The 23,031-nt window shown below is 32.3% G+C and overlaps 1 protein-coding gene across 2 annotated transcripts in view; it reads right to left on the reverse strand.

Moving 5' to 3' along the window:
• The window catches only part of LOC141325154 (geranylgeranyl pyrophosphate synthase-like), a 44,275-nt gene extending 21,331 nt beyond the window's left edge, over positions 1 to 22,944 (reverse strand). Inside the window, exons 1-2 of one of the 2 annotated variants that reach the window (XM_073833652.1) lie at positions 22,649 to 22,944; positions 6,647 to 6,741 (exon numbers count right to left, since the gene is read on the reverse strand). In XM_073833652.1, coding sequence (XP_073689753.1) covers positions 6,647 to 6,719 — 73 coding nt within the window. In that variant the 5' untranslated portion in view covers positions 6,720 to 6,741; positions 22,649 to 22,944. Of the gene's footprint in view, positions 1 to 6,646; positions 6,745 to 22,648 lie in introns of both variants that reach the window. The other variant, XM_073833651.1, reaches the window with a different exon arrangement.
• Positions 22,945 to 23,031: the final 87 nt, after the last annotated feature.

Raw genomic sequence — 23,031 nt, forward strand, 5'->3', positions numbered from 1 at the left:
AAAGATCAACTGAAGTTTTCTCAAAAACACCTGCAATCTTCTTCCCCAGTATGTGAAAAGAGATGTTCAGTTTCAACAACAGAGACAAAAAAAAGATGTGAATAAGATTTTGACAAAGGCATTTCTTACTCTCTAGCGCTAAAATCTCACAGAAATTAATGTATTTGTATGCAGAAAAGCAGAAAGGATTTTTTTAAATATGTATATATAAAACTAAAGCACAATGAGAAATATTTAACATTTAAAAAAAACTGAAATAAACAAACTAAAATATGAAAAAAAAACCTTAGATTTTATTCTAGCTAGTTTTAAATACCAAAACTAATAAATAATATATATATATACACAGTAGTCAACATTTGAAGTGGATCAAAAATGTTACTCAAAGTTGTTCTGAAACATGAAGGGGTATTGTGCAAAATTCATGACTAACATGTACGTCTGCTATTAATCAATGCTGTAATCAATGGTATTTTACAACAACAACAACAACAACAACAACAACAACAACAACAACAACAACAACAACAACACTTTTTATTAATAATAATTATTGATAAAACTGAAAAACTTTAATATAGTCACCCTTTTGCAGTTACATTACTAACTTTGGTTTTACTAAATGAATATGCAAGTTATTTTAATTCAATTTAAATTGATTTTTTTTGTATTTAATATTAATTTACACTTATTATTCTTAACATTTACAACATTTTCTATTATTATTAATAATAACAATAATAACAACACTTTTTATTAATTATTATTGATAAAATTGAATAACTTTATAGTCACAATTTCGCAGTTACATTACTAACTTTATTTTTTAATTATTTATTTAACTTTTTTACACTTAAATTATTCTTAACATTTACAAAACATTTTACTATAATAATATATTTATTTTCGATTATTATTATTATTATTAATATTAATATTAACAACAACACTTTTTATTAATAATAATTATTATTATTATTGATAAAATTGAATAACTTTATAGTCACAATTTGGCAGTTACATTACTAACTTTAATGTAATAATTAATTTAAATGGAATATTTTTAATTTTATTATTCTTTTTACATTAAATGATTGAACCATTAATTTTTTTTTTACATTTTGTAATTATTATTAACATTTAAAAAATTGTTTTACTGTAATATAGTAAGCATTTCTGTACAGATAGAAAACAACAACAAACAAAAAAAAACATCTGAATTCATTGCATTAATGGGGAGTCAAAATTCTTTTAATTTCAGGGTGAAATGTGACCTCAACATGTTTTAATGAAATCCACCATTAAACACAAGTTAATGACCTACTGGCAGTCTTTCTCAATCTCTTTACATCTTTGTCTCTGTTTTCCCTTGCTTTGCCCTTCATCAGCGCTGTTGAGTTTCAGTTCCTCAGTTATTTCTTCCCTGACCTCTGCAAAAACTAGCTGAGAGGAGCCGGGTTTGCACATACTGTCACAAAAGACATCATTAAAATTGCAAAAGGATGACAGGAAACAACAGAACGGCTTCTGATGCTGCAGCAGTATTTCTCTTTGCACTCTCACACCCAATATTAGAGGTGGAAAAACTCATTCATATTCGATACCATTTTCAAAACCACAGAGAAAAAAAAAACTACCACAATATTAAAGGGGTAAATTTCTTTTTTAATTTAAAGATAAATACAACAAGATAACATGACAATGAAGAATGTGCATATGTACACTGCTACAGCCCTTTTCAGCTTCTTAGCTACATTTGAGTTTGTTTCTTACTTTATTTGCTGTTCAAATAAAAAATACAGCTGGTATTTATATTTCATAGTTCTAAGAAAAAAAGTCAGAACTGCAAGTTTATATCTCGCAATTTAAACTACAATTGAGTTTATATTCTGCAATTCTGACATAACTCACAATTGTGTGTTTATATCTCACAGTTCTGAGGAAAAAGTTAGAACTGCAACATACACACTTCAAACTTGCAATTGCTAAGTTTATACCTTGCAATTCTGACTTTATATCTAGCAATTCTGACTCAAACTCGCAATTGCTAGAAAAAAAGAATTGTGAATTTATATCTTGCAATTCTGACTTTATATCTCTCAGTTGTGAGATAGTTACTTTGTATCTCGCAATTGCTAGAAAAAAGTAAGAATTGCAAGTTTATATCTTGCAATTCTGACTTTATAACTTGCAATTGTGCATTTATATCATACAATTCTGAGGGAAAAAAGTCAGAATTGCATGATGTAAACTCGAAATTCTGAGAAAAAAAAAGTCTGAATGATAAGTACTTAAAAACACTCAAACTAATATTTAAAAATAGTGGGTTTCTGCTAAATGTATAAGCTACTCAAAGCCATCAGGAACAAAATATCCCTTCACAAATAGTCCTTAAACAACAAATGTGACTTTTACAGAACCTAATATTTGTTCTTTCACCAATTCTTGTCAGCATACAAGATGCATCATGAAGCGACAGCAGGAGCTGCTAATAATAGACACATGATATTGTCATTTATTGTGCATTGTGCTGACTGCACACTTCCTGAATGACTGCTGAGCTCCTGTGACTTATAGGATGATGATGATGCCTCTGCCACAAAATGGCTAGTTGACATGTTGAAATGTCAAGCAGTGGCAGCAGCTTCCGGCAGCTTGATGCCCTGAGCTCCATATAAATCACTGTTATATAGGTCTCTAACTATATATACTGTCACAGTATGTCACAATACAAAAATACAACAATATGTATTGTGGATAGTTTACTCAAAATGAAAGTTTTTTTTTTTAAAAGACAGATTTAATTTAGCATCAGATGGTAATGGTGCATAAAACATGATAAAGCCAGAAGGTCACACACTCATCTATTTTTTAAATAATTAATAATAAAAAAATAATAATAAAATATATTTATTTATCATTTACAAATTTATTTAGTTATTTATATAACATTTATCATTTCCAAAATATTTATTAAATACATTATTCATACTATTGGATCAATAATCATTATTAATAATGAAAAATAAAATTCATTATTTAATCAAATAAAGTGTGTGTGTGTGTGTGTATATATATATATATGTATATATATGTGTGTGTGTGTGTGTGTGTGTGTGTGTGTGTGTATGTGTGTATATATATATATATATATATATATATACACACACACACACACATATACACACACACACCTATAATTTATGAATGTTTATTTGTAGTATTTTTAATTTACATGGTGCATACAATACGGTAAACCCATGTTACACATTTGAGTTTCCATGTTAATTATTATGACTAAATAAAGAGCGTAATAAAAAAATGTATTTATAATTTACTAATTTATACAATTATTTCTATAATATTTATAAAATATAATATTCATAGTTGACACAATTGAGCTTCCATATTAATTTTAAAAGGTTTTAGATTTTTTATTTTTTACAATTTAATCTTTGTTTATTAGTAACAAATTTGTAAAGTTATTTACACAACATTTACAAATATTTATAAAATGCATTATTCATACTATTGGACAACGACACACAAATACGGCAGACGCATAGTCACATTAATCATGATTAATACATTTAAAATAAAATGTATTATTTAATGAAGTAAAATGTATTCAGTGTTTCCCCTACCATTATCTTAGAGGGGCGGCCCGCCCCCCAACGGCACCCTCGCCCCCCTTGAACGTCAAATTCATTTTATTTTCGATATAGCGCCAGATCACAATAGAAGTCATTGAAGGTTATCTTTCCTATAGAACAGGATAGCGGACTCCATTCATAAAAAACGAATTTACTATAGCGCAGAATGCCACAGAATCGTCGTTTTTTGGATTCATAAATCAAAAGTTGGTCTGTCACTTAATTCAAATCGCGATATGGACTAGTGTCTGTGAAAACTGAAACGCAAAAAGACCGTTTAAATATGAATCCTGCACGTTCCGTTTGCTTCTGTATGTATGAATGGCGGAGATACATTTTTTGCTACACGCATCCTGAAGCACGCATGATGCTCCCGCTAATTTGTGTTCTTTGCATCTCACATGAACAGATAAACTCAATCTCCAAAACTGCTGTGAGTGTCACGTTTACCGTTTCATTTGAGAAAACTAGCATCATATCATACTGTACACACAGAAACTTCACGGCAACCTGTCAAAATAAAAGTACGGTGTAACATGTAACAGAACAATATTAGTCTTGTATTACTTTTGTACAGTATAATGTAGGTGTTTATATATTCCCATTTAAATAATTGACATAAAACAATATATATGATAAAGAATAAACATAACAAGATTAACCACTTAATTGTAGAAAAAAATACTACTATTATTATTTAAATGTTAAATTATTATTATTTATTGATTTTAACAGTAAACCTCTGTTTGTTTGCCAAAAATTAAAAGGGTTTATATTTCATTTGATTAAAAATAAATAAATGTTTATGCTTTCATTTGATTATGAGAAAAATTAAAACACACAAGAATTTCAAAAAAAAAAAAAAAAAAAAAGCAAAAGATTGTAGAGCCCTATTGTTCAAAATGTTAAAATATAGTTTTGGACTTATTTTTTCCACTGGTAATAAATTACCGTAGTACAGTGAGCAAGACTCATTTCATTACAAAATCCCACTGAAATCGCCTTCATCTCTATTAAGCACTTTTCCTACAGCGATGCCATTCTTAAAATATCATTTAACCTACATTTCAGGCAAGACTGAGCCAAGCCTATTAATATCCAAAACTTTCACCAACATTAAAGCAAACATTCCCTCAAAAATTATTCTAATGCTTCCTCATTTTGAATATTCAAAATAGTTTACATTTTGTGTTAAAACTGTCCAATAACAACCTGACAATTCAGCCTGTTTCTGATCCTAAGTGAAAACCTGTCAGTTTTTCCAGATTTTACCAGTAGTGTATAAAGTACCGGAAAGCCACACTTAAGTAAAAGAACAGATATCTTACCAGAAAACGACTTTGTTAGAAGAACTTGGGTAAAAGTCTTAATACTAAATGTAGTTAAGTACAAGTAAATGCAATTTTTTTTGCAATTGCAAGCTTACATCATCCATTTCTGAGAAGAAAAATGTCAGAATTATTCGATTATATTGCAATTCTAACTTTATTTCTCACAATTGTGAGTTTATATCACCCAATTCAGAGAAAAAAAGTCAGAATTGCGATACACAAACTTGCATTTGTGAGGAAAATTATTTTTCAAATTTGCGAGTTTATATCAGCAATTTCTGATGGAAAAAAGTTAAAATTGAGTTTTTTTTATCACGCAATTCTGGGGAAAGAAGCCAGAATTTCCTGAAAAGTCAGAATTGCGAGATACAAAAAAAAAAAAGTCAGAACTGTGTATTTTATCTTGCAATTCTGACGTTTTTCTAAGATAAAAAGTCAGAATCGTGTATTTTTTCTCGCAATTCTGACATTTTTCTGAGATAAAAAGAAAGAATTGTGCATTTTATCTTGCAATTCTGACATTTTAAGATAAAAAGTAAGAATTGTGTATTTTATCTAACAATTCTGACTTTTTTCCTGAGATAAAAAGTCAGAATTTTGTATTTTATCTCGCAAGAAAAAGTCAGAATTGCGAGATACAATACACAATAAAATACAATGACTTTTTTTTTCTCGCAGATGCAAGTTTGTATCTCGCAATTCTGACTTCTTTTCAGGAAATTATGGCTTCTTTCCCCAGAATTGCGTGATTAAAAAAAAACTCATTTAACTTTTTTTTTTTTTCAGAAATTGATATAAACTTGTAAGAACTAATTTTCCTCACAAATGCAAGTTTGTATCTCGCAATTCAGTTTTCTCACAATTGCGAGTTTGTATCTCAAAAAACTGACATTTTTCTTCACTATTGCAAGTTTGTATCTCGCAATTCTGACTATTTTATTTTATTTTTTTAGAAATAAAGTCAGAATTCCAATATAAAATAATTTGGATGTTTTTTTCTCAGAAATGGATGATATAAGCTTGCAATTGCAAAAAAAAAATTTGCTTTTACTTGTACTTTTACTTTCAGTTCTTAAGTACATTTAAGATAAAAAAAAAAATACTTTTTGTACTTAAGTACAATAAATATCACATACTTAAGTCTTTTACTCAAGTAATATTCTAAATGTTGACTTCAGCTTTTACCAAAGTTGTTTTCTGGTAAAATATCTGTACTTTTTCTTAAGCATGGCTTTCAGGTACTTTTGCAAAATTAAGAAAAAAAAAAACAACAACTTTTTTCTCACAGTTGCGTGTTTACATCTTGCAATTCTGACTGAGATCCTGACTTCTGAATATTTTGTAGTAAGTAACGAATATGCTTCGGGAAATGTATTGGAGTAAAAGTATACATTTTAATTAGGAAATGTAGTGGAGTAAAAGTAAAAGTAGGCTGAAAAATAAAAAAGTAAAGTACAGATACTCCCAAACAATTCTTAAGTACTGTAACAAAGTATTATTACTTCATTACATTACACCACTGCATATAACACACAAGTCAGTTTCTGAATGACCTAATGGTGAGTAAATACATTTGTATTTTGTGATTTATTCTTTTAGCATCACTGTACTGTACAAAAAGCAGCCAAAAATAAATGCGTAATGCCCTACAGATGCCCTCACCTGGCAGTTGTAACACGTACTTGTACGGTTCCAGCAGAATCCTTTCAGAAGTTGCTCTTTCGTCTCCATCCATCCCTCTGTTTCTACAAAGAAGCCTGCTGAGAGAGGGAGAAAGAGAGCGGGAGTAAAAACACAGCCTCCACAGAAGGTGACAGCTCAGTATTTTTCTTATATCTAAATACCCGATGCTCTTGCGCTGCAGCAGCTTCTAACAGCCAATTATTCCTGGCCGAGTTGTCATTAATTTGATTTGCTTTACTTCCTGCTAACGTTATGCATGCATGCGGTGTCGGGACACTTTGGGGCTTTCCCACAGTAAGCATACAGCACGGCTTCATTTGTTCCAAAACAAGGGGGAACCTTGAGATCTATTTTAGAAGTAGTACTGGAGTCAGTAAGATTTAGTTTTAAATGCTCTCCTGCTCATCAAGGCTGTATTTGTTTGCTCAAAAATACTATTTAAATCATATAAAAAAAAATTAAAAAAAAATAAAAAACTTTGTTCTCCTCTCTTTCTTGATCTTCCCTTTCTAGCCTGTACTCATCTAACAACGCCTAATATGGTATTTTTGAGCACTTCCTATGTTGATCTGCCTCCTTAGGATGAATCACTTGTTGTATTCCCAATTTGTAAGTCGCTTTGGATAAAAGCGTCTGCTAAATGAATAAATGTAATGTAAATGAAAATATTATAGAATGTCATTTATTTCTGTGAACAAAGCTGAATTTTTAGCATCATTACTTTAGTCTTTGGTGTCACATGATTCTTCAGAAATCATTCTAATATCCTGATTTGCTGCTCAAGAAACATTTCTGATTATTATCACTGCTACAGTTTCCACAAAAATTTTGTGCAGAACAACTGTTTTCAACAAATTAAATTTTGTAGGATTCTTTGACGAACACAAAATTTAAAAAAAACAGCATTTATTTGAAAATGAATTGTAACATTATAAATGTCTTAATTTAATGCATCTTTGCTGAATAAAAAGATTTATCTCTTTTAAAAAACAAATAAGTTTGAATAGTAATGCACACATATTTACATATCATATACATTCACTTGAATTTAACATTTGGACCTAAGGCATTAATGCCTAAATGCATGAAAATATTTATTCTGATTATTATGACTAAAAAAAAAAAAGTTATTTGACACTGGTATTTTTCATTTTTATTTATTTATTTAAATTGAAATACCTAGTTCTAGTGCCATATGAAAAAAAAAAAAAAAAGTCAAAACATTACGAGAAGTCTAAATATTACAAGAATTGAAATCATAGAAATTTGAGCTATAATATTTGCGCATACAAAGGCCCGGATTGAGAGCACCAGGAGAAGTTTCTAGGCCACTGTAATTTTGACTTTATTCTTAAAATATTTAGACTTTTTTTCTCATAGTATTTAGTATGGTTAAAAAATAACTAACACATCAATTGCTTTATTAAGGGGAGACACTGCAGGAAAAACATTTCTTTTCATACACCTGTCAAGTTTGAGATTTTGGGCTTTTTGTTTTTTCATAGTGTTTATTTTAGTATTGTGGAATGAAAGCATCCAAAAGACAGTTAATTGTTTCTTCTATAGCACGTTATCTATTTGCATCAATAGATTTCAATTACAATACATATTTTTAAAGGCAGTTTTAACAAGTTTTCTCTTATACTGAGCCATAAATCTCCCATTAGCACTTACAGACATTAAACTCTAAATTTTTAATCCCGTCTATATCCTGAAAGTTTTTACAGAGGGATTTGTTCATACATCATTTGCTTGATTATATACAACATTTTAAATTGTGAAATGTTGTTTTGTCTGTTCTAAGTGTTTTCTGAATTATGAAGTGACAAATTACATTTTTTGACTCTAATATGTCGAAAAAATTAATCAAGAATTTGAAACGGACTTCATCCAGTGTTTAGAATCAATCAGCTGGGTAAGTAAGGTGTTATTTTTTTTTTACCCTTAATTACCTTAAAAATCCTAATCCTACATGGTGACCTGATAAATAATTGTCATATATCACTGTATGACCATAGGTACAATCAAAACCAACACATGAATTGGTTGGATTATCTGCAAATCATTCTGATCAATACTTAAAACTGTGCAGAACATCAACTCTAGTATTGCAATTCTTACATTCAGAATAAGTGCCCCTGGGTCATTTCATTCAGCCAGTTATATCTCAGCAGCCTGAGTGGCACAAAACAGTAGACGAGCACTTAAGCATCAATGAGAACAATTTATTATAGCATGTCGCTGTCATGGAAGTGCAGCGCTCGACTCATAAACAATTTCATGGACACAACAGCGACATGATTCTGCAGTCACATCCCATCACTCAAACAGACATGGCCTCTTCTGGGCCTTTTCACGGCCGACAACCGTCCAAACCGGAAACAACAACCACTATGATAGGAGTTTTCTATTGAAGCTTGTTTGTGCCACAGGGGAAAAATATGTAATTAAAAAAAGGTATTGACTTTCTCGCTATTCTGAGGTTATATTCTACAATTCAGATTTTAAACTCAGAAACAACAAATGTCAGATTCACAAGTAAGGCTGAAACTTCGGATGCGGATTTAAAACGGCAAGCATATGTATACAGTCTGCTACAGTACATCTTGTGATATCATTATAAAGTAATTAGTTGTTGACTAGGTGCTGCATTAAATGAGTAGTTCACTTTCAGAACGAAAATTTACAGAAAATGTACTCAGCCCCTTGTCATCCAAGATGTTCATGTCTTTCTTTTTTCAGTCGTAAGGAAATTTAAACTGTATTTTGGAAGTTCAAACTCGGGGGCACCATAGAAGTCTGAAATGTTTTCCTCAAAAAACATAATTTCCTTACGACTGAAGAAAGAAAGACATGAACATCTTGGATGACAAAGGGGTGAGTACATTATCTGTGCATTTTTGTTCCAAAAGTGAACTGTTCTTTCTCTATTAAAGGAGTAATGTATGTTTTCCATTAAGACTGAGAGGACTCAAACATTAGCAGGATTTACTCACCCCCATGTCATTCAAGATGTTTTTTTCTCTTCAGTCGCAAAAAAATTACGTTTTTTTGAGGATAACATTCCAGGATTTTTTTCTATATAATGGACTTCAGGTTAAAAATGCTGTTTAAATGCAGCTCACAAAATGATCCCAACCAAGGAATAAGTGTCTTATCTAGTGAAACAATAAAAAAAAAATTACAATTTATATACTTTATAACCTCAAATGCTCGTCTTGTCTAGCTCTGCGTGTACTCCAGTTCATGATGACAGTTAGAGTATGTCGAAAAACTCCCATCTTATTTTCTCCTCCAGCTTCATAATCATTGTACATCGCTGCAGAAGTACCGGCCCTGTGTTTACAAAGTGAATGCGCAAAGAAGATCAAACACCCTTTGCAAAAAAGGTGAAACGGTGATATAGGATGATTTTGAAGATAGAAGAGTAAACTAGATGGGAGTTTTTCGACATACGCTAACTGTCTTGAACTGTCTTGAGTGCATGCGCATCACAAAGCTAGACAAGACTAGCATTAGAGGTTAAAAAGCATATAAATATGAATTTTTAAAAGAAAATGACTGATCATTTCACTAGATAAGACCCTTATTCCTTGGCTGGGATTGTTTAGAGCCATTTAAAGCTACACTGAAACTGCTGAGCACCATTGAAGTCCGCTATATGGAGAAAAATCCTGAAATGTTTTCCTTAAAGAAAAGAATGGGGGTGAGTAAATTATCTGTAAATTTTTATTCTGGAAGTGGAGTAATCCTTTAATGTCACGATTGTTACTATCTATTTGCATTAGTCTATATCCAGTTGGTCACTTTTATGCATACATTATCCAGTAAGGATGTAACAGTATTATCAATGTTGTCTTGATATCATCGTGTGCACATGACGATATGAAACGATAGGTCTTCCATGCAAAAAAGTGTAGTTTTTAAAATATGTTTAAACTTCTTATTCTAATAAAAGGTCTTTAAAGTTGTGTTTTGGGCCATTATACTTTAACACAGTATCTGTCAAATGAACTAAAACTGAAAGCACAATATGGCTTAATGCAGGGATGGAAATTAACGTTTTTGTCCACCGGCCAGTGTGGATTTCAAAATCTACCAGCCACTTTATGTTTTTAACCAACAATGTGTAGCTGCATGTGAAAATTAATACTACAAGATCTACTATACTTGAGCAGTTTATTTAATCTCAAGTCTCAATAAAATACTGACATTTTCACCGAATTTTTCTGTCATGATACAGAGCTATCTTCACAACTACACAACTTATAGCCCACATACTATAACAGCCTAGATATTTTATGTAGCCTAATTTGCGCGCATTAGGGGAGTCGCTCTCTAAACGCAGGGTATTAAAGTTGCTTTTGAATGCGCGTGCGCATTTTACTTTTGGTTTTGTTTTTACTATAGCGCGAAACTCTCGGCGGCGTAGAGCGTGCATTCTAAAATACAAGAGATTACTTAACAAAACCATTTTAACGGCAGTTCGCAACCAACGTTAAGGTGCATTACCGCCTCACGCCGTCCGGTTGAAGTATGTTATTTTTATTTACCCGCCACAACACAAAAATCACCCGCATTTGGCTGGTGCTAATTTCCATCCCTGGCTTAATCCCTTCATCAAGTCTGTTTTTGCTGTTTTTACTAGTTCAGGAGATGAGCTCGTGATCCGGTGTTTTCCGCTCCTCAGAACGGCTCAGTTCACAGTCAGTGAATGCAGTGAATTTGTTTCATTCATGTGCTATGAGTTTAGTGTGCATTTTGGGTCCGTGTACGTTGTGTTCATTTGTTTTTGAATTTAAAACGAAATAAGCAGAAATGAGAAAACGGTTCCTTTATTCGTTTTCTCATTTGTTCAGAAAACGAAAAAACGAAATTTTGGCTTGTTTGTTCGTTTTTTGGTTCACGGGTAGAAAACAGATAAACGACTTTAAAATTCGTTTTCCGCATGTGGGCGGTTACAAGACGCCCCTTTCCGCTGATTGGTCAACCAAATCTGGCCATCCATTGTTGTTTATTTATTTTCATTATTTTGCAGTCTTTAAAACAACAAGTGCAATAACTTTAATTACATCAAAATATAATAAACTAAGTTAAAAATAATAATAATAAAATAGGAAAGGCAATAAGAAAATCACATGTACATAGAAGTTATTCAAACAATTTAAAATAATTTACAGCTTTTCTTGATTCTTTTAACGATTGCATGTTGGCTGTTTCTATTAAAATTATTACCAACAAAATGATAGTCCTCTGACTGGGCTTTCTTCTGTTCTAAAAATTAATTTGCACCCAGCATGTTTTATTTTGCTGTATGGTGTTAAATCTGAGTATCTGCGGTACCCAGACAGCGTAATGCAAATCGACTGAAAGTATCGATGGTGGAGAATTTAATTTTTGCTGTATATAAGCCACAGGAACGTTTCATTTTGCCAGGATTTAAGTTATTATAAGTGTGCACAGCCTAGATGTAAAATGTTGATATCAGCTAGATAATAAATAGGCTAACACTTTGAAAAGTTCGGTCATTCAACGACTGAATTACTTGCCCTCCGCCCTACCGTCGTTTTTGATTGAAATATTATATAGAAATATTTTTTTAAAGAAATAATATCAAGGTAGTACAGCGGGACAACAGACAATCGTCTGCTTCATACAGCACGAGACGAGTGATCCAGCGAGATGATTGACAGGACCATAGCGGAGGCAGAAGCGCAAGAGCGCAAGTAAACTTTTGTTAATCAAGAAAGTATGCCTGTAGGTATTGTAAATATACCGATATATCATATTTTTCACATTTAAGTTAAATGTGCACAGCCTAGATGCTTATGTAAAATGTTGATTAATAATTAACACTTAGGCTTGTGAAGATTCGGTGTTTGGCCATCCACCGATTGGTCACCTACTGGGTGGGCCAAGGGAAATAAAATATTAGGCTAGAGTTTAAAAAAAAAAAAAAAAAAAGTTTGAACAAAAAAACCCGCCATTTTATACTGTATTTTATATTTACACTGGATCACCAACTAAGTACAGTTTGTAATCTACAATAAAAAACTAACTCGACTCTCCAACCAAATATAATGGAAGAAGCCAATCATGCGTTCAACATTTAACACTTTATACAACATATACATATATATATATACATATATATTAATCGTCTGTCTGTTGCTCCTGCTGTATGAAGCAGATGATTGTACCACTGAACTTCATTGATATTATTTCTATAAAAATTATTTCTTTATAAAATTTCTATAAAAAACGACAGTGGGGCGGTGGGCAAGTAATTTAACACCAACACCGACTTTTCACATTTATAATAACTGGCAAAGCTGACAAAATGAAACTTTCCTGTGGCTATGATAGGTCTACAGTACAGTAAAAATGAAATTCTCCACCTGAGTACCTTCAGCCGATTTGCATTACAGTATTTGTACTTACCATCGCTTGTCCAAAACAAAAACTGAGCATGTCTAAAAGAAAAATTATTACTGCTGTGTATTTACGCTTGGCTGAACATTGATCTGTTGTTCTTTGCGCTGTCAGCTTTAAAAAAAAAATTTAACATGCAGATTAATATTTATAAAATAAATATTTCTGTGAAACGAGATAGGTTGAATAGAAGAAAGCCATCATTGTGTTGAAAAAAATATATAATATCTATCTAATAAAAACAGGTATAGCAACCTGTATTCGTCAAAAGAAACGAGAAATAACGCGACACAAGCTGTAAATTATTTTAAAGCCTTAAATCTTTTGTTTGAATAATTTGTAACTATATGTACTTATATGTATGTGATTTTCTTATAGCTTTTTCTATTTTCTTATTATTTTTAAGTGTCTTAGTTTATTATATTTTGAGGCAATTAATGTTATTATCCTTGTATGTTCGTTGTTTCAAAGACTGCAATTAAAAAAGAATGAAAATAAATAAATAATGGTCTTCTATTTTGTTGAACGAACAATGGATGGCGTCACCTGTCCAGATTTGGTTGACCAATCGGCGGAAAGGGGCGTCTTGTAACCGCCCACATGTGGAAAACGATTTGTGAAGTCATTTATCCGTTTTCTACCCGTGAAACAAAAAACGAATAACAGAGCCGAAATTTCGTTTTCTGAACAAATGAAAAAACAAATAAAGGTACCGTTTTCTCATTTCTACTTATTTCGTTTTAAATTCAAAAACAAATTTAACTAGATTTTAAATGAGATGCGTTTTTGTAAGCCTGTTTTCACTGAAGCTGGAAATATCTCTTTCAAGTGTAGAAATTATGAAAGAAGTATTGCAATTTCCCTACTGTATTAGGGAGTAGTAAATAATAAACCTATGAAATATTCATTTTCATTTATTTTACAGTGCAACTGATTTACAATATATGGCTACTACTGTCATAGGAATAACAATGATATAAAATAGTTGTTATTATTAGTATTATATTCTAATTTGTTTAGCTTCTTAAATGTAATGTGAATGTAATTTAGACTGAGACAGTATACCACAAATAAAAAGTGGGTTGAGTCCCCTTTAAAGTTAATAAGAGTTTTTTTTTCTGACTTACTGTAAGTTTTCTTAGTTAAGAACATGGGATGGAGCTCTTAATTTTGAACTCTAAGTGCATTAGATAGAATAATTTAACGTTAAAATGTAAAAAAAAAAATCTCCAAGTCTTTTTTTTTATATCACAATAAATACTGTGTCGTGGACTTCATTTTGAAATATTATCATATCGTGAGATTTTGATATTGTTACATCCCTATTGTCCAGTGAAGTTAAAACAGCTGAGAGAAACATAAACCAGAATCGCATTTGACTTTATACAGTGCCTTCAAAAGTATTCATACCCCTTCATTTTTTTCATGTTTTGTTGCAGCATTATGTTAAACTGCTTCAAATTAGTTTTTTCCCCACATCAATTTACACTCCATACATCATAATAATGACAAAGCAAAAACCAGATTTGCAAATTTTCCAAATGTATTAAAAATAAAACACTGAAATAAGTACATTGCATAAGTATTCATACCCTTAACTCAGTACATAGTTGAAGCACCTTTACAGCCTCAAGTCTTTTTGGGTCTGATGTGAAGTTTTGCACATCTGCATTTGGCAATTATCTGCCATTCTTTGCCTCACCTTTTCACCTCTCCATCTCTGTCAGCTTGGATGGGGGCTGGCAGACATTTTCTAGAGTCCTAGTTGTTCCAATCGTCTTCCATTATGGATAATGCTTCTGTCAACCTTCAATGCAGCAGCTTTTTTTCTGAACTCTTCCCTAGATCATTGCCTTAACGCAAGTCTGTCACTGAGCTCTACAGGCAGTTATCTTGACCTCAGGACTTGGTTTTTGCTCTGATATGCATTTTCAGCTGTTAGACCTTTTCTGAGGTGTGTGTGTCTTTCTAAATCAGACTCATTAAAATGAATTTGCCACAGTTTAACTCCACTCCAAGTGTAGGAACATCTAGAAGCAATATGAATGCTCCTGAGCTAAATTTCGAGTGTCCCAGAAAAGGGTATGAATACTTATGCAACTGGATCTTTTCAGTTTTTTTATTTTTAATAACTTTGCATAAATGTTTTTTTTTTTTTTTTTTTGCGTTGGCATTATGGAGTAGGGAGTGTAGATTGATGTGGGGAAAAAGTAATTTAAAGTAGTTTAACATAAGGCAGCAGCATAACAAAATGTGAAAAAAAAAATGAAGGGGTATGAATAATTTCGCAAGGCACTGTATATAAATATAAATATTTAACAAATTATGAAAAATTCCGAATTACGAAATGCAAGCTCAAAATGAGCAAGAGATTTCCCAGTCCCCACAATTCAGAGATAAAATAAAAAGTTAAAATTGTGTTTTGGGAAAAAGTTTGAACTGTGAGACAAAAAGGTTTTATTTGTATCTTTTTATTCTAGGACCGAAACAAGTATAGTTTTTAACTGGTGGTTCAGGGCCCAAAACTGGGTCACACATCTGTTTTAATATGGTCACGGATGACAGAGAAGAAATAATGCTAAACTCAGATCATAACATGCAACTAACCATATAATAATAGAGTTAAGATACTAGAATATCGAAGCTTCTATACAGAGAAAATAAATGTTGTTTTTACTAGGGCTGCAACAACGAATCGATAAAATCGATAAAAATCGATTACTAAAAGCGTTGGCAACGAATTTCATAATCGATTCGTTGTGTCGCGCGACGCAGAGACATTTGGTTGTTATTATATATATTTTAAAAAATTGAGCGCAGAGCGGAGTGGACACATTCGGTCTCTCTCCCGCACTGATGCCAGAGTTCGGCACCTCATAAGCTGTGTTTCCATCCAAAAATGCAAATTTAACTTATGCGCAAAACTGGAACATTTGAGCATAAAGCACCGTTTCTACATTATATATATATGCTGCCCCGATTTATATCAAACATGTTTGATATTTAAGCCTACTTTGGCTAGCGTACTTTCACAGCAGCCAATGCTCGATCGCAAAACAGCTGGTGTACGGGTCGTTGGATAGTGGAGATGGAGAAAACTACTTCTATAGTTTTTGTAACACTGTCTGTCTGTATAATGTGTCGAAAACATACCACAACCGTAAGGAGAAAGAGGAGCTCTGCTGAGGTGAAATCGTCTCAGTTTTGAATAGGGCTGTGACGGTGGCACGTTGTTTTTTTATATATAGCCTACACTTCAGTCAGCTAACAAGCAGCCTAAAAACGCTAAAATAAATCAAAGAAATAATATATTTAATTAAGAAAGTAGCCTAAGAATATTATATAGGTTATTAAACAAACATTCCTTGTAAAAATGTCCGACAGCTCATCAATTTTTGGCCGACTGAATTTCCAGTCCGACTGTCTTTTTTTCTCTTTCTCTTCCTCATTACACAGCTGCTGGTTTTAATAGCAAAGTGATTACATTTATTTTCGTTCCTTTAGTTTATAAAGTTAATTTAGAGATATATTTGGAACACTTTTTGTTTGTTAAATTCAAGTTTTTGTTTTTTAAAGTTATACTAGCAAACAGCGGCAGACAGATCAAAAGCCTGCTTAATTCATCGCGATTTAAATTAAAATCCATTGATATAAAAAACTTAAACATATCACAATATTAGTTTAATCATTCAAACAATATAAGTCCAAAGTTTGTGCGGAGAGAAGCGCGCTTTGCAGGGCATGGAGACGCCATTGCAATGTGGAATTTTTTGCTCATAAAGGTAAGAGTAATTTACCACCCGGGCCAGAACTGTAAAGGGTCTACCTTAGTTTGTGTGTACTAACAGTATCAACAAAATGTGCTCTTAAAGAAAACAAACAGAATACGCTTGATATCTTTGGTTTAAACAGGAGCGCTTCACAATAATTAACCGAAACCCAGGTAATTGCCTCACAAACACAATATCTATAGAAAGCTTTAAATTATTATTTTACTATAAAACGAAATAATTAAAATCGAAAACAAAACTCTTTCATTAGCTAATCCATAAAGATGCATTAGGCATTAATGAGCAGATGGCAGGATCGTCAATTTCATCTTTGCAACACTGAATCAGAAAATACTAGTTTATTAATAAGTAATTCGAATATTTTCTTAATTTTTGCCTTGACACATTCATGGTAATTACTTTTGCTGGGGCTTTGAGGCCAGTTTTGCGTGCATTTGAATGCGGAACTCTTCCAGCTGGTCGCTGCTGATGGCAGGACACTAAACACCGCCATGGCAGAATGAATGTAGCAGAAAGTTAGTCAAGTTATCCCGTTCCAGCGTGCAAAGTCACATGACTTTTTTAATGCGCACTGAGGAATTTAATTTGAGAGGCTTCTTGATGGGAAATGCAGCATGTACACCACAGCAAGCCGCTGTCTTGACGGATAGTAATTTTAGTTTATTTAGTCTATATATTTGGCAGATGTAAAGCATACATGTGTATGTTTTTTGTGTTAGTCCATTTTTATTTTATTATTATTATTATAACAGTTCAAGGAGCAACATGTTAGTGCACTTTCTAAAGATTTTAGTTCTGTTTTTGAATAAAGGGTTGTAAATCCCTTGTTTTTTATCCGATTCATCGATTAATCGAAAAAATAATCGACAGATTAATCGATTATTAAAATAATCGTTAGTTGCAGCCCTAGTTTTTACTCCCTGATCCTGACCATTGAAAAGAGACAAAGCTGACACAAAACACTCTGCAGGCAGCTTCTTTGATGGTTTCACTCTCAATATAGTCAAAGGACTAAAGATCTAGGATGAAAGAGGACAATGCTTGGATGTCTCTGGTCTAGATCAGCAGAAATCATCCCTAAACCCTATTTTCAACCTAGAAATGCTGCGCTCACAAGATCAGCATCTCCATATGGCTTTCAGATGGGATTTTCCTCACGCTAGAGATGAAAACGTAACCAGACAGTTGAGGCAAATCATACATGATACAACAACGGCTTCTCATTCTCAGTCTATCACTCAAGCCTGACAGCTTTCATTGGCAACACCATGTGCTTTCAAGAGAAAGTCTTGTTGTATTATTAACAAACCTACTGACACTTCTTTACAAAGTAATGGTGTAACAAGTGAAAAAAAAAATAGATCATAATCATCAAACCTGCTTTTGTGATGTAAATGGTTATTTGGCAAATCATTTCACTTAATATAATAATCCTAGCAAAATAAAATAACCCCACATGTTCTATTATGATAATAAAACAGCATTAATTACAGTAGCATGACTTTATTATTGTTACTATAAATGAATTAATAAGTGTACTTTTTAACAATAAAATAAGTTATAATAACGTTATTGTCTGGTTTTACTTAATTATTATTATTATACATTTATAATTATAATACCAATAATATAAAATTTAAATATTTTCATAATTAAGTCATTATTATTATTATTAGTACTACTACTACTGTTATTGCAAATGTACATTTATAAAAACAACAAAATAAATTACAATAGCATGTTGTATTAAATATACATTTATAATAATATTTAATTTAGAAATTAAAAAAGGGAAGTCATTATTAATGTTACTATAAATCTACATGATTATTATTACTATTATTAATAAGTGTACTTTTTAACAACAAAATAAGTTACAATAACAGGCAACAATAACATACTGTCTGGTTTTACTTTATAAAATAATTATTACTATTATTATTACATATTTATAATTATAATAGCAATAATATAAAATTAAAATCTTTCTTATAATTGCACAAGTCATTATTATTATTATTATTGTAATAACAAAAAATACAACTGCATATAATATTACATGTGCATTTATAATAATAATAATATTTAATAAAATAAAATGTCTATTAACTTTACTATAAATGTACATGTCTATCATGAATCATGATTATTACTGCTATTTAAATGTACTTTTTTTTTAATTAAAAAAAAAACAATAACAGGCAACAATAACATAACTTCTATCTGTTTTTACTTAAAATGATTATTATTATTATTATACATTTATAATATAACCCCAAACCAGAAAATGTTGGGACAGTATGGAAAACACAAATAAAAAAAGAAAATAGTGATTTCCAAATTTACTTTGACTTGTATTTCATTGCAGACATTATGAACACAAAATATGTCATGTTTTGTCTGGTCAACTTGATTCCATTTGTAAATATACATCCTTTCCTGTCATTCGGACCTGCAACACATTCCAAAAAATGTTGGGACAGGAGCCATTTAGGGCTAGTAATCTGGTAAATTGGTTCAATAATGATGTGATTTGAAACAGGTCATGTCAACAGGTGATTGTAATTATGATTTGGTACAAAAGCAGCATCCAAGAAAGGTCTAGTCCTTTAGGAGCAAAGATAGGCCAGTTTGCCAAAAAATGTGAGAAAATTATTGAAATGTTTAAAAACTATGTTCCTCAAAAAAAGATAGGAAGACATTTGGATATTTCACCTTCAACAGTGCATAACATAATCAAAAAATTCAAGGAATCTGGAGGAATTTCAGTGCGTAAAGGACAAGGGCGCAACCTCAAGCTGAACATCCGTGATCTCTGATCCCTCAGGCCGCACTGCATCAAGAATCGTCATTCATCTCAGGACTACTTTGGCAAACTTTTGTCAAGTACCGTAATATGTAGTTACATCCACAAATGCCAGTTAAAACTGTACTGTGCCAAAAAGAAGCCCTATGTTAACAGTGTCCAGATGCGCCGTGGACTGCTCTGGGCTCGGAGGCATCTGGGATGGACCATCACACAGTGGAAACGTGTACTGTGGTCAGATGAATCAGTATTTCAGGTATTTTTTGGGAGAAATGGACACCGTGTGCTCCGGACCAAAGAGGAAAAGGATCATCCAGACTGTTACCAGCAATGGTATGGGGTTGTGTCAGTGCCCTTGGCAAAGGTAACTTGCACTTCTGTGATGGCACCATTAATGCTGAAAAGTACATCGAGATTTTGAAGCGCAATATGCTGCCTTCCAGGGACGCCCATACATATTTCAACAAGACAATGCAAAACCACATTCTGCACACATTACAAAGTCCTGGCTGTGGATAGTGGTACTTGACTGGCCTGCCTGCAGTCCCATCCAGTCTCCAATAGAGAATGTGTGGCACATTTTGAAGCGCAAAATGCGACAGCGAACACCCCATACTGTTGCCCACCTTAAAGGTCCCATATTGTACAAATTTCTGGAGGTTTATTTTAGTTGTTGATGTCCTTAAGAATATATATTTGCAGTATAAAGTGCCAAAATCCATCTCAATATATTTTTTACAGCTCCTTTATTAGGAGCTCTGTCAAGAACAGGTCGATTTTGGCCCGTCTAATTAATATTCATGAGCCTCTCTTCTGATTGGCCTGTTGTTTTCTGAGTGAGGCACAGCCAGGCCAATCACAGGTAACTACAGTCATGTATGCTGTAGCCAAGCCTGCTGTGGCTTGGTGGTACTCAACAGGGTATTTCAGAATGCTCATTAATGTTTCTTTCTTTTTCAAACGCCGAATGCAGTAAGCTACATAACTGTTGCTTTAGTAAAGCCCCTTTCACAATGCGTGCTGATTCCGGAAAATTACGGGAACAAACGCTGTGTGAACAAAAGCCAGAACCAAATGCCATAAAGGCAGTGTTGTAGAGATGATGCACGTTATCATGCGACTCTTCAAGACGGAAAAAATACGTGCAAAGTGGAATGAAGCAGAGATCAGGGAGCTCCGCACTATTAGCGCTGAAGCACAGATTGTTCATCAGGTTAGTTTAAGTTTAGTGAAATGTACGCGTCGCATTACATCTCACATCCAAATGTCACATGTCTTTATGGGTTGTGTGTAAAGCGCTCACAGATTCTGGAAAACAACTGTGAATGAACCATATTAAACAATTCCAGAACAAATCATGCGACACATTATCCGTGCATTTTCCGGAACGGCTGAGTGAAAGAGGCTGAAGTTGACGTGCCTCTGGTCTCTTATATTAACGTTGTTCGGAAGCCTGTGCAATGATGTAGTTTCCTGACATCCATCGACTGAACAGCATTTTCTTGACTTGTTTTCGTGTTGTTGTTGCTCAGCAATGGCATGGACACGATGTTGTCTGGGTTTGACAAAAGGAGGGTGTGATGGTGGTTGGTGACTGAAGGCGGTGACTGAGTAGATCGGACGTCACGTTTTTACGGAAATCACAGCGGCTCGTGAAAAGGAACAGCTACTTTATGCAGGCAGTTTGCAGTTTACTGAGGATTGACTGTTTTGAAACTCATATGGTAGTTACATAGCCCCTAGACCTCAGTTATCATGAAAAAAGCCAGGAAATTTCAATGTTGACAATAAGACTTGTCTGCAGGAAGAATGAAACAAAATTACACCTGAAACACTTCATCACTTGGTGTCTTCAGTCCCTAAACGTCTTTTAAGTGTTGTGAAAAGGAATGGAAACATTACAAAGTGGTAAATGCTTTACTGTTCCAACTTTTTTGAAATGTGTTGCAAGAACCAAAATTGGAATACGTATTTATTAAAAAAAAATAATAATAATGTGCTGTTGTATTGTCTGCAATGAAATACAAGTTAAAGTAAATTTAGAAATCACTACTTTCTTTTTTTATTTGTGTTTTCCATACTGTCCCAACTTTTTCTGATTTGGGGTTGTAATACTAATAATAATATAAAATGAAAATCTTAAATGTACAAGTCTTTATTATTATTACTGTAAATGTACAATTATAAAAACAAAATAAATTACAAGAGCATGTTGTATTTAATGTACATTTATTATAATAATAATAATAATATTTCATTAGAAAATTAAATGGCATGTCCATTAATGTTACTATAATGTACATGTCTATCATGATTAATATTACTACTATTTGTACTTAAAGTTACAATAACAACTACCATCTGGTTTTACTTAATACATTTATTATTATTATTAAACATTTATAATAATAATACCAATAATAATATAAAATGGAAATGTTCACTTATAATAATGATAATAATAATAATATAACAATATTTAATTAAGAAATTAAAATGGCAAGTTACTATAAATGTACATGTCTATCATTACTTTTATTACTATTACTTATAAATGTACATTTTTAATAAAATAAGTTACAATAACGGGTAACAATAGCATAACTACTGTCTGGTAAAATTATTACTATTATTATTATACATTTATAATAATAATATTATTATTATTATTAAATTGAAAACGTATAATTCTACAAGTCTTTATCATTTTTTATTATTATTACTGCTACTATTATTGTTAATGTATATCAACAAAATAAATTACAAGAATGTCATTATTATTGTGCCATAATAATAATAATAATAATACTAATAATAAATTGCAATCATGTCTCTTATGATGATATTTAGTGTTACTGTTGTCATAAAATGCACATTTAATTATAAAAATGTGAATAATAAGAAAACCCAGACAGGAAAGGAACAAAGTAAAGTCAAAGCTGCCCCACCCACCTCTCAGACCGAAAATCTGCACTCCAGCACTTCCGCTTTCGTAATCCAGCACGTCACTCTTCCGCTTTCAATTTTTTTCAGCACTGACAGCCAGCTCGCTAGCTTTAGCCAGTTAGCCAAAGACGACAATTTAACCCCACTTCGATTCACAACTCATTGGAAACGCGACCAAAACGGCACCTTATCCTCCTTATCAGTGTAATATCCCGTTATATGGATGAAGAACCGATTTTTGAGACTCGCCAGAGACCCTTCGGTTGATCTGTCACGACTGGGTTTGACAGGAAACTCACTCATCCCTGCTGCTCGCGCTTAAATACGCCATGGACTCCACAGTGAGCAGGCGCGGAAACTGGGTGGAGCCTGAACTAATGTATTTTTTT

The sequence above is a fragment of the Garra rufa genome, chromosome 2, assembly GCF_049309525.1.
Source record: "Garra rufa chromosome 2, GarRuf1.0, whole genome shotgun sequence".
NCBI lineage: Eukaryota > Metazoa > Chordata > Actinopteri > Cypriniformes > Cyprinidae > Garra > Garra rufa.